Source organism: Aythya ferina, assembly GCF_964211825.1.
Source record: "Aythya ferina genome assembly, chromosome: 6".
NCBI lineage: Eukaryota > Metazoa > Chordata > Aves > Anseriformes > Anatidae > Aythya > Aythya ferina.
In genome coordinates this window covers 25,159,727-25,172,206 of record NC_140303.1, presented here as the reverse complement: position 1 = coordinate 25,172,206, position 12,480 = coordinate 25,159,727, and the positions used below count along the sequence as shown (strand labels likewise).

The following is a 12,480-nucleotide window of genomic DNA, read 5'->3' as shown; positions in this document are numbered from 1 at the left end:
GACAAGCATATACAAGAAAGAAATGCAGCACATCACACACAGGGTGCAGTATTATCAACCCTCAGATTCACAGTTCTAAGAAATAATGCAACCACAGAAATAAAATACACCACTGTTTTAGCTCAACTGTGCAAAGTCTTCTGACTGCTATGTGCATTTAAAGAGAGAAACACAAGGGTGACAGCCTAGTCCTATTCAAAACAATAGGAGTTCTGATGCTGTTCCACCAACGCCAGGATTCAAACAGAGGAATAATAAAAGGGCGTTATTAGCATTTCTTTACTTCCAAAAAAAAAAAAATCCTTTATACTGAAAATGTTTGAACTTACAAAAATTCTCTTATTCAAATCTTTTCGCCATAGTTACATGGAAATTTCAAGGAACATTAATGTGCTCTTTGCTACCCTACCAATGCACTGGCATCTGAACAGCACAGAAAGTTGTAACCACTGGCAGTCTCCGAAAAGACAGAGTAAGAATACCCCCAGGTTGTAAAGAAAGGAAGATATGGGGTAAATACACTTGCCTGTTGCAGGCAAGACACCACATAAAACTTAACAAAAGAATTCTGAAGTAGCTAGTGACTCCATCCCAAGATTGTTCAAAACAGAGAAGACTTCCAGACTTATTTACACCATAACATGTTACACGTAAAACAAACAAACAAAAAAACCATAAAACTTTATTCAAGTCAACAAACAAAGATGAGAGCCAAATGAAACATAGCAGAAGCCTGATCTTTTTTATTTATCTTTCTCTGCACATCCTTATGTTGCAAAGTGCTTATCCTAAATTAAAAAGGATGTTTAAAACAGAAACTAGAGAACAAATGGCATTAGTAACAACATACCCAATAAAATCAATTTGTTTTTCCAAACATATGAATTAAACACACCTCCTGAGTCCAACCTCACAGAATCACAGAATTTTCTAGGTTGGAAAAGACCTCAAGATCATCGAGTCCAACCTCTGACCTAACGCTAACAGTCCCCACTAAACCATAACACTTTCACCCATAAATAGAGTGGCAATACATCCAGATCCTTCTTAGGAGAATCTGAAGACACACCAAATTTGGCTCATACTATAGAAATGTTCTTTTTCAGCCAAGATGTTCCACATGCTTTATTTTACAGGCATTAAGGAAATAGGAAGTAGAGAGAATAAGTAATTTAATACAGGCTTCTGAACTAAGTGAGGGTAAAAGATATGCAGACTTTCTATTACCTCATCATATGAGCAGCTTTTATCTGATTTTGTTTCATTCAAAATCTCTCCTCTTTTCTTACACACATATTTCAATTTTTCTTCACAGGATTTGACTCTCCACTGTCCCAACTGTCAAAAGAAAAGGAAAGAGAGTATTTAAAATACTAAAATATTTCCATAGAGCAGGAGCAGAGTTTTTGGAAGGGGGAAAGCCGCAATGCCTCAGTTACTTGTACTTGCAAGAACACTGAGTGGGATACCCTGGATTACATGCATAGGAGCATGTTTTGAAGTAAGAAAGAAAACTGACAATGTGGAGATGGGATAATTCTGGATCACATCTGAAAAGGAAAGAAATAGACAAGGGGAGTGCCAGCTCTCTTGTGGATCAGAGAAGAAACAGGCACAGCTCACTGCAGAGAGCCTAAGGGCACATGAGCTTCGCTGGACACCACAGCAAGCAATTGCTCTTCCCACTTTTCTGCTGGAACTGGGAGGATGGGATACAGCCTGCTTCTCCCAACATTCATCTTTGAGACCTTCTTTCCCCCACCCATTCCTTGCTGCTTCTGTTTTCTCCCTCCCAGCAACTTTCCTCATCCACTTCCTCTTCTCTCACCAGCATATCTCACTACCCACCCTTAAATGGGGAGGCCCAAATTGACCCTGGAAGTGACTGAAGCCAGCTTCTCCTCTCAAAAGTTGGGCCCACCTCCTTCCCAGCTCTCTGCCACAGACAAGCAAAAATAGCATAATCCAAAACTCCAAGCAACAGGGACAACTAGTTGGTCAACAGCAGTGGCAGTCTCAGAGCTGTAAGCAATTTCTTCTACTCTTTGTGGCACATAACTAAGAAGTGCTGGCTAAATAGTTTTAAGAAGTTCTCTTTTAATCAAATAGTTATCTGCACTTTAAAGATTATACCAGAAATAAAATCATTCTTTTGATTTACACCCCTTGACTTTCACACACATCAATGTTACCTCTACTATGATGGAAAAAATAAAAATAAAAAACCCAACACCTTATTCCTACCTTGCCCGAATATGACACACAGTTAGGAGTGATGTTAAAAGGAACTTTTGGTTCATTCTGATCCCAATATGTAAAATCCACAGCTGAATGATCTGACCATTTGAACAAGGTTGGTATATCTTTGTTCCTGAGACCCATCCACACTTCTTCTTTAGCATCTGTAATTTAAAATTAGGGCAACACAGAGGTTTCAGAATAATCCTTAAACTAATTGGAAAGGAGTGATAAAAAAAATAACTTTGCTGTTCTCATTCTACTTAAAAGCATAAATGCTGCATTTTTTTATTACAATGAGAAAGAAAATTTGAGACAAGCATAATTTATTTTTGAAATCATACATGATATTCATGAATGTGAGCACATTTCACAGAGAAGGTAACAAACAGGAAAAAATACAGAAGATAATGAATACACAAGAAAAGAAACTCAAACAAAATCTTATTTTTAGAATGCAGACAAGAACATAAGACTACAAAGTACAGATCACGTTTGTTAGTTCAATGACCCAGCAGTCAAATATCCAACCCAACTATCTAAGATTCTGTTCAAATGAGAAAACTGAACAGGTATTAGGCATTGGGAATTAGGCAAGCTGGCCCATTCAATATATAACTACATGAATAAAATATATTAAAACAAGAGCTAATATAGAGGGACAGGACCTGACACTCAACAACAGCCTGCGTACAGGCTCAGCATTAACACCTTCATTTAGAGCTACAAGTTCTCACTATCATATGGGGAACATGAAAAGCAGTTTGTAATTTAAGATGCACAGCACTTGGTGCATGACTTTTACAAGTATCCCAACTCACCATTATGAAGCTTTGTAACAACCAGTTCGACATCTGCCAAGGAGTGTACGCTGATGAGGTTACTCTTATTTGCTTTGCACAGTTGATCTGCTGAACTCCAAGGAACCTGGTTGTGTATCAGCATGTAGCAAAAACCATTGTGGGGAAGCCAGCCCGTATCGCACTGAGTATCCAAGTGTCTCCAGAACTCTAATAGTGAAGAGAAATTGAATTAGAGGCTTTTATTTTACATTGACTGGTTGGTATTAGGTTGGTATTTTGTTCATTTCTTAAATCTGCTAGCACCCTGAAAGCAGACAAAGTAGCAATCAGAATTTATTCACAGATAAACAGCATGACTCTCTAGGGCTGATGTTTTAAGAAAGGGTCGCAATTTATTCAAGTAAATAAACATGACTGAGCAATATTATGGGGATTAGTAGCATTCTGGGGCCACAAGGTGGGCAGAAGGAGAAGGTAGTTAGTGGAAGTGAGTAAAAAGCTGGAATTCTTACTAAGCTGGTCTTAGTGTAAGTGAAAGTTTCAGAAGTAATTACATGTAACATTACAAGAGCAATTAAAGGCAAAGTGAGTTACTTCATTGCAGGACAGCAGCTTCAACAAAAAGTTGCTTGTTTTGCTTCAGCAGGGGTTTGTACTTTTATAGGGCATTATTATCCATATTTAGAGCAGTACCATGAAAAAGAGCAATATTGAATAACTCAGAATGAAAGAAATGTTTAGTTTTAAATAATTCTTATTCTGAAACCTAAAATATTCAAGAATTCAGACTGTTTATGCATGCTGAAAAAGGTATATGTTAAAAGCTTCTTGGTTTCAAAACATAACATTCTCCAATCACAAAAATTTTGGTTTCTAATTATTAAAACAGTATACATAAATAGTGCTGCCATCATCACATACCCCAGTGAGGAGCCAGAGAACAGATGTGGATCAGTGTTAAGATTTAAAAAAAAAAATCGGATTAGGTATACAATAACTAGTTTTTAAAGGATAATTTATAAATTTGAACCAGTTTTAGTTAGTTTATATAGTTTACTTTTTTTTTTTTTTTTTTTTCTCACCTTAATGGCACATATCTTCCCTGGAGTAGCTGGAAAGAACGTGTCATAGACAGAGACACTATATGCCACTTTCCACCTCCAGGCCACCATTTCATTCCCTTTATCCTCTAGCTCTACCCCTCATTCGAGGACAATCATCTTCCTGTGAAAGTTTCCTCATGAGAGCACCGCACTTTTGAGCCCTGGAAACTGGGTATGGCCACAGCACCAATGGACATGGACAGGCCATGGACATGGGAAGACGAGTTGGACATCCAGATGTAGGTAAATTGCCAAAAGCGTGGCAGAAGTTATATGTCAGAGCTGGACACTGTAACAACTGAAGCACTGTGTGTGTGTGTGTGTGTGTGTGTGTGTGTGTGGTGTGTGTGTGTGGTGTGTGTGGTGTGTGTAGGGAAAAAAGAATGAGGCTTTAAAGTGTTTTGATTTTCCCCATTGTGTTACCAACTGCATTTGCAAGATAAAAGTAACAGATCCAATTCAGATTACACACTGGGCAAATTACCAACTCTTGCACTCTTGATTTCCAGTGCTGGGCTTGTTTTCAGAAGATGGTATGGTCATTTAATTACTTTTATTTTAATTCAATAGAGTTTGATCCAGGTCCCAGGTAGGTCTCATTTTATGTTAATAAACTCCAACAGTGAGAGAAATGGTCTTAATGCAGTGATGGAAAGCTTTGAGGTGCAATTGCCAGTTCCAGACTTCCAGCTGCACATGAAAAAAGCACAAGCTATGGAGAAAAACATGATGAAAAGGGCAGGACTGTGCTGGGAAATGCTTTATGTGTGAATGAGAAAGCTGTGAAAAATGAAAGCTGTTTGTGATAGATCATCTTGAGACTGAAGATAGAGAGTTTGATTCTGCTCTGCTAAAATACTCAAAGCTGCCATGAAGTGTTTTGGCAGAGATGCCTATGAAGGCTTGGGAAGGAAGAAAAAGACTGCATAAGTGAACATTACTCACATACTGACACACAGAAACAAACATGCAAGCTGTCCTACCTGGGAGGCTTGAAGCTTCATCGAATGGCTTCTTGCAAACATACGGAAGTTGAGTCCCACAGTGATAACTCTGCCACTGACCTGAGGCAGCATTCATCGCCACACAGCTAGTTCCATCCAGAGGGGACAAACTCTGCATATCTACAGACAGAAAAAAATAAAAGAGCACAAGTTATCAGTGAGCTTTTCAGTGCAGTAATATATGCTGCATATTACAGCACCTTGTATTTGAAGAACATAACTTGCTTTGAATGAAGGCACCTGTTCTGCCACAGGTCCCAGAGAAACTTTTTTGTGAGAAAGTTACAGAACCAAGGTATCAAGACTTCCATTCCAACATTTAATCATCTAACTGGGAGGAATGTTCTATTTACAATACAACAAACCTTTGGCTGAACACTTTCCCAGACTAGAAATATCTCAAGGGAGAACCCTTTTTGCAGCTCTCAGTTTCCTTTGGCAGCCTCTTTCCAGACCAACTCCAAACACAGTCCTGCACTTTCACAAATATAACCATAATTCTTACCTTAACGGACAAGGCCCCAAATCAAAAATTTTGCATAGGAGAGCTAATTTTGTAGTTCCCAGCTTCCCCTGAAGCCCCTTCCAATGGCTTCTCTCTTTTGGCTCTCTTTCTTTGAAGCCTAATGCAGACCCCACCTGTGCCCCATACAAGGCACCTGTTTCCCTTTACTGAGTTTGTTCAGCCTCACACAGAGAAGTCTCAGGGTAGACCTTAGTTCTTTATGCAAGAGGAGACAGGACCAGGCTTTTTTCAGAGGTATACAGTGAAGTGACAAGAAGCAAAGGAGACAGCTTGCACATAAAAAATTCCAGGTAGATATTCCTAAGTATTTTTCATAACAAGAGTATTCAATAACTGGAATAGGTGGTCTAGAGAGGCTGCAATATCTACATCTAAGGAGACACTAAAGTGTAGCTGGACAGGCCCAAGCAACCTGATGCACGGGGCTCAGGAGCTGGACTGGGAACCATCTGAGATCCCTTCTGCCCTGTAGTTTTAACTTTTTGATGACAAGATTAGTCCATCAGCTGAAATAATACCGTGGACTTCAGAACATATTTATTACAATTTCATACCTGTACATTTAAGCTAGAATGTCTCAGTAACATTAGTCAGTCTGCTAGGACTGCAGACTAAACTATCCTACTGTATCTCAGCATCGTCTAGTCTCTAGCACTGTATTACAGTCCCAGTGTCACCACAGTTGCAGAAGATGCAGTCAATAGTGCAAGTAGCAGAAAAGTCCTTAAGCTTTCCACAAAAAAAAAAAAAAAAAAAAAAAAAGACTACATTTGGAAAATCTAACAGACATTTCTCTGCAAATCTTTAAAAAAGTAACAGAAACCACTTCTCTTTTCACAGAATTAATGTCACAGCCTAATGGAATAAAACTATTCTAGAAACTGAAGGAAAAGAGAATTCCATTTTAAAAAAGGTCACATTCAGCTTGAATGACAGAACAATGTTAGCTACAGTATTCCTGACTATTACTCCTCCAGGATTCTCATATATCAATATCCACACCATATTTCTGAGAATATTACAAATACATGCTGAAAATTCTGATCAAACAAGACTCTCACTGATTCTACAGGAACTTGGAAGTAATTAGAAAAGGGTTTTCAAAGGTTTTACACTTCTTTCATCTTCACCTCAGAACAACTGCAAGCAACCTTGAAGACTTCTAGGTAATGTAATTTCTTGCACAAACATCAATCATTGTAATATTTGAGAGAAGTCAATGCCATCCTGTCAGTGTGAGGAGAAATTTAGCACTTAGGGCAGCAATAGCCTTGTTTGCTAAAACGGACCTCAAAGATATCATTCAAGTTATAGATTTCCCCTAATATTCCATAAATAGAGAATTAGTGGAGAAAGATTCCCTCTCTAGAAGGAAAGGATGCCTCCTGAACTTTTAACAGAAATAGAGCAATGATTGTTTTGATTAAGTCCAATGAAAAAGAGAAGAGCAGAAAAATAAAAAAAAAGAAGAAAAAAAGGGTAATGCTAGTTTTTGTTCTAAATATTGTTAACACCACCAGAACCATTACCTGGATGCCAGTTGACAAAACTCAAAGGCTTGTGATCTGACCACTGCCAACCTCCAGAAACGTCCAGTTGATTTAAGCCAATCCAAAAGATCTCAGCGATGTCATCTTTACCTGGATATTTATTATTATTCAAGAAAACAATTAGTATAAAATACTCAAACTTATTGATCTCCTCTAAAATAGAGATTTTATCTAAAAGGCATTGCATTAGAGGACAAAAAACATTGCTGCTATAATTGGATGTGCAACTTTTCTTGAACTGATGAGGAACTCAACCACATGCCTCTCCTCTCAGTGCCTCCAGGTGTTTGACATTTGATTTTATATTCTCAAAAGCACACTGATAGTTCCTCCAGGCCAAGCCTGAATATCAGCAAGAACAATTTCACAAGATGCTAACATGCTGCTAAAACACAAGTGTAATAAATGTGCATACACCCCAATGAACTTCCACTCTGGCCCATACTTGAGATTCTGGGGACATTACTTATATATAAGAACAAGAGCTAGCCACTGCAACAAAGTCACACAGATAAACTTAAAAGCAAACAAACAAACAAAAGAAACCCATTCTTCTAAAGTGAGATCAGCAACATAGTTTTTGTTAAACTAAGAAGAGCACCAAGGCATTTAATCACAATCAAGTTTTAATCCAGGATTTAAAGACAGAAACTAAAATGTTGTCTTCACTGATGTTACTTAACAACACTTCTTAATGTTCATACGTGAATAAATACACCTACCTTGTACATAACTTAATTCAGACGCATCTTGGATGCTGAGTAAATCTCCCCCTTGCTTTTGACATGAAATATAAGCTTCCTTCCAAGAAAGAGCAGACTGTGTATTAAACTGGTAGCAACTTTTAGCCCCCGGATCATGTTCCCAGATATCCTGACAGCCATCCTCTGTTTAAAGGAAGCAGAAGGTACTTTTAACTATGGCTATAATGAAACATCAGGAACATTTCAGAACAAAAACTGCAATATTGAAACTTTATGTATTTTTACATTGAAATCACATACTGCAGAGTAAGTGCGTGCTGTCAACGCTGCAACAGAAACGTGACCTGTTTTTACCCAGCTTACCAGCAAGGTGTTATGGTGGAGCTGTACGTACATACATGAAGTGACAGAATGCTTGGAGGACTATTTAAAAAACCAACACACCTGGTTGTAAGCAGATTCCCCATTTTCCATCATGAGTATAATCTTCAGATGTGGCGCACCATTTCCCACCCGTGTGTGTTTCATCCTGAATGCAGTCATGATGCCAGGTGTCATTATACAGAAAGGGGAATTCACAGGGTTTCCCATAGGAGTTCCCATCTTTGGTATAAATCTCTGTATGGGGGAAAAATAAAGTAAAAATTAATAAAGGATTAGATACAAGTTGCTTGGGCAAAAGGACACCAAATATATTGTTATTGCTTCTACAGACATAGTTAATTTCAAAGCACCCAAATCACACTTGTGGACTTAAAACACAGTATCTTGTTGTTATAGATAATATGCAGCAATGCCAGAACTGAAAGAAATGAGAAGAAAATATTTTTCTGTACTTTTTCTTCTGCGTGATGCATAACACATTGGAAATGTGCTCCCCCCTTCCTGGTGAGTCAGGGACAAATACATTGTCCTGTTGAAATCCAGACAGTTCATGCAGAATACTACAGGACAAGGTTATATTAATCAACAGACACAGAAGAGGGAAAACGTGTTGCAAACTGGAGCCTACTGGGCTCTTCAGACTGGCCACTTTGAAAAAAAATATCAAATATAATGAAAATTCTCCTCTCAAATAGAGTAAAGCAAGTTTCTATTACTTCTTTCTGCACGCATTAAATTTTAGATGAGTCTGGCTTTCATGGCAAGTGAATAGACTACCAGAGTAAAACAAACATGGTTCCAAAGAGTCCAATAGGCTGCGAACTGACAGCACATGCTGAATTTGATTGTACAGCCTACCAGCTGTACAAATCCTACTTTTAAGGTAACAGAAAATTTCACATCTCTGTGAAGAGGACAGTTTCAGTTCTGATACAATGTGGTTGATATTTCATAATAGGTTGTCACAAAAATACCGGGGTGGGTTTAAACATGCTGAGAAAGCTACTTGGTAACACAACTTATCCAGCTGTGTAGATACATGTATTTTTTCCTAAAATAGTTAAGATTCAATCTTGAATATCAGTATCTCTCTACAGCAAAACATTCTATGTGATCAGTCTTTTCATATAATTAATTTTCTGAATTTATTGTCATAAATGTAGAAGAAAAAAAACAACAACTATTCTCCATCCAAACCCCAGTACAAACTTACCATGGTAAGGATACCGACATATATCATCAGAGGAATTGTTGCTTCTCCACTGGTCTGATGCGTTTATGCTTGCAGTTACAAAGTTATTCACCAAAGTCACCTTGTACTGCGATGCACCAATGATAGAAGCATCAGCACATCGCCACCACAGCATTAGTTCTGAGTTACAATCAACCATTTTCAGGCGAGATGGTAATTTGGTGACTATATCAAGTCCCAAGCACTGCCTGGATCCCAGATGAAAAAGGCGATTCTGGGATACCCATTTCCATAAAGCTTCACTTGTCTCTTTGCAGTCATCCATCAGTATCAATGAGTTTTTGACTTGTAAGCACTTGTTCAGTCCGTCATGGCGAATGGTAAAGGCATCGTTGCCTGGGTAGGAACAAATCAATATCCATGTAAGAGTATGAATCAGTATCACTTTCAGAGGAATTTCTTTTAAAAAGTTCAATCACATTCTGAGGCACACTACCAGAAAAATAGAGTGACAGCTCTTTTTACATTATACTCGGTCTCTTACTGCAGCTTACCAGTAAGTACATATTCCTGCACTTTAGCAAGTATTCTTTACTTCAGTAACAACAAAAAAAGTCTCTTCCAAAGTTATTATAAAATGAGGGGATAAAATGAGGCTGTTTTCCAAGTCCAACTCTATCAAACAAAAATCATCTTTTAATTATAACACATGCTGATTGGATCAATTCCTGATTAATTTGCAAGCTTAGTGAGTTAAGAATTTTGTCTTTGATGCAAATGCAGTAACACACCACAGGCAACATAAAATATAATTAATAATAATCCTCAGTTAGTAAGCACTTTCTTTTCTAAACTGTGTACCATGTATGACTGATAGCAGGATGGGCTCACGCTTGAACCAGCTCATGGGTGCAGCTGCATCATTACTAAAAAAACTGGCATTGCTTTTTGAGGGAGAGACTGTTCGAATGAATATTCAACTCACTGCAAAACTACACAAGAACTAAATGCAGGGCCCCTAAGATCCCAGACAAAGCATTGGGAGTATCATTTTCAAAATGATACAGAAACACTAGTTCTACTTTCAGCTGTGACTTAGCTTGTCCCTTAAAGAAAAAAAGAGCCGGCAAAGCATAACATTTAATTTTAAAGAGATATGGATCACCTCACTGATACAAGCTGATGCCTCTAACAGTATAACACCACTATGACAAGTGGCAGTAGGTTTAAGCTAGCCAGGAAAAAAAAATGGCCTAAAACTATTTCTATGCCACAGTAAAGATGGTCCCCCAGTATAAAATGTTCACTAACCAGGCTGAAAAGGACCTCTGCTGTCCCAGACCCACAAGGCTATTACCCTGCTGCTTAAATAAGGAATCTGCTGAGTAGTGTTTTGTATTTAATAGTAATGCACTGTCAATCACATTCCTACTGCGTTTTTTTTAATATGACTTAATAATAGGTTTGGCTGAACAGCAAGGAAAATATTCAGTGATGTTATTCAGTGAATTTTACCACTATTTCCCAGTATACTAGTGTATTTTCCACTGCATAAGTGCCAAATAGTCTAAATGGTACTGAGCTGGTCAAACTGTAAAGAAGAATCTCTAAGTCAGCCACCACCGAGGTGGCTTTTTCTAAGTGCACATTTTAACCAACCCTCTCTTTCATCCTCTTTATTAACTAAGTAAGGTATTTTAACCAGCCAATCCTGCTTTTGTGGTACCTTTTTACCCTGTGATTTTGCAACACTTTATCTTCCTTTTGCTTCTTATTCTCCCCTCCAGACTTTCATCTCCTTTTCAGTTTCTTGCAACTTGCTCTACGCCTTCCCCCAGATCTCCCCTTTCCTCATTCTTCTTTCACTTCTTCCTGCATAACCTTCACTCTTACATCAAGAGCAAAACCACCGCTTTTTAGAATTTCCCCCTGAAAAATCCAGTCGTCACATCGGACCTCTCTTGTGCGGCGCTTTTTGAAGAGCAGTGCTTGGTGCCTCCCGTTCAGCGCCCTTACCACGAAGCTTCGCAGGGCACCTTTAGCTATAAACTCTTCCCAGGTAGCTTCACGGGGCACTTTCAGCTACAAACTCTTGCCACGAAGCTTCACAGGGCACCTTTAGCTGCAAACTTTTAGCGGGCCGCCTCACGGGACACGTCCAGCTGCACCCCTCGCCTGTCACCGCAGGGGTCGCAGGAAGGCGTGAGGTGGCAGGGCTAGGCGCAGGGCTAGGCGCAGGGCTGGCGCTGCTCGCCACCAGCCCCGAGACTTTCCCTGAGGTGCAAACTCCCGAGCTGCTCCGTGAAACACGAGCCTTGCCCCTCCGCACAGCACGCCGGACGAGCCCAGAAGCCGGTCAGCCCCCACACACACCTCAGCGGGAGGCCGGGCAGCCTTCTCACCCCCCGTGCGGAGGGAGGAAGGCCCCGTGCGGAGAGGGCAGCCCGGCTTCTCCCCTCAGCCCTCTCCCGCCCAGCAGCCGGCCGGCCGCGCACCGCAGGGCCTCCCGCAGCGCCCCGCGGCCGCGCAGCGCCGGCTCCCTCCCCCTTCAGCCCCTTCAGCCCCCTCAGCCCCTCAGGTGGGCTCCCGGCTTACCTGCGGGGTCCCGCCGGGCGGCGCAGCAGACGAGGAGCCAGGCGAGGCCGCAGGCGGCCAGCCCGGGTCCCGCCGGCCGCCTCATGCTCCCACGGAGCGGCCGCGCTGAGGGGCTCGCCGTGCCCGAGCGTCGCGCCTGCCGCCGGCTGGCCCGAGCGCCGAGCGGCCGGCCCGATTGGTCCGCCCCCGCGCCGCGTCACTTGTTGCCAGGAGAAGAGAGGCTCCGGGTTTGAGGCGAAGGGAGGGGCGGGGCCGGGCCGGGCCGGGCCGGGCCGGGCGGTGGCCGCGGGGTCGGGGCCGCGGGGCCGGGCCGGGCCGGGCAGGGCAGGGCCAGGGGAGGCTGTGACGGGGGGAGCGGAGTTAGCGAGGGGGCACGGAGAC

At 41.0% G+C, this 12,480-nt stretch overlaps 1 protein-coding gene across 2 annotated transcripts in view; it reads right to left on the bottom strand.

Annotated features, from left to right (window-relative positions):
- LY75 (lymphocyte antigen 75) overlaps positions 1-12,259 on the bottom strand; it is a 47,132-nt gene extending 34,873 nt beyond the window's left edge. The window contains exons 1-9 of one of the 2 annotated variants that reach the window (XM_084523760.1): positions 12,100-12,259; positions 9,526-9,900; positions 8,373-8,546; positions 7,947-8,111; positions 7,204-7,314; positions 5,128-5,268; positions 3,060-3,248; positions 2,245-2,402; positions 1,228-1,338 (exon numbers count right to left, since the gene is read on the bottom strand). In XM_084523760.1, the coding sequence (XP_084379886.1) occupies positions 1,228-1,338; positions 2,245-2,402; positions 3,060-3,248; positions 5,128-5,268; positions 7,204-7,314; positions 7,947-8,111; positions 8,373-8,546; positions 9,526-9,900; positions 12,100-12,184 (1,509 nt within the window). In that variant the 5' untranslated portion in view covers positions 12,185-12,259. Of the gene's footprint in view, positions 1-1,227; positions 1,339-2,244; positions 2,403-3,059; positions 3,249-5,127; positions 5,269-7,203; positions 7,315-7,946; positions 8,112-8,372; positions 8,547-9,525; positions 9,901-11,230; positions 11,781-12,099 lie in introns of those variants that run through there. The other variant, XM_084523761.1, reaches the window with a different exon arrangement.
- Between the last annotated feature and the right edge of the window lie 221 nt (positions 12,260-12,480).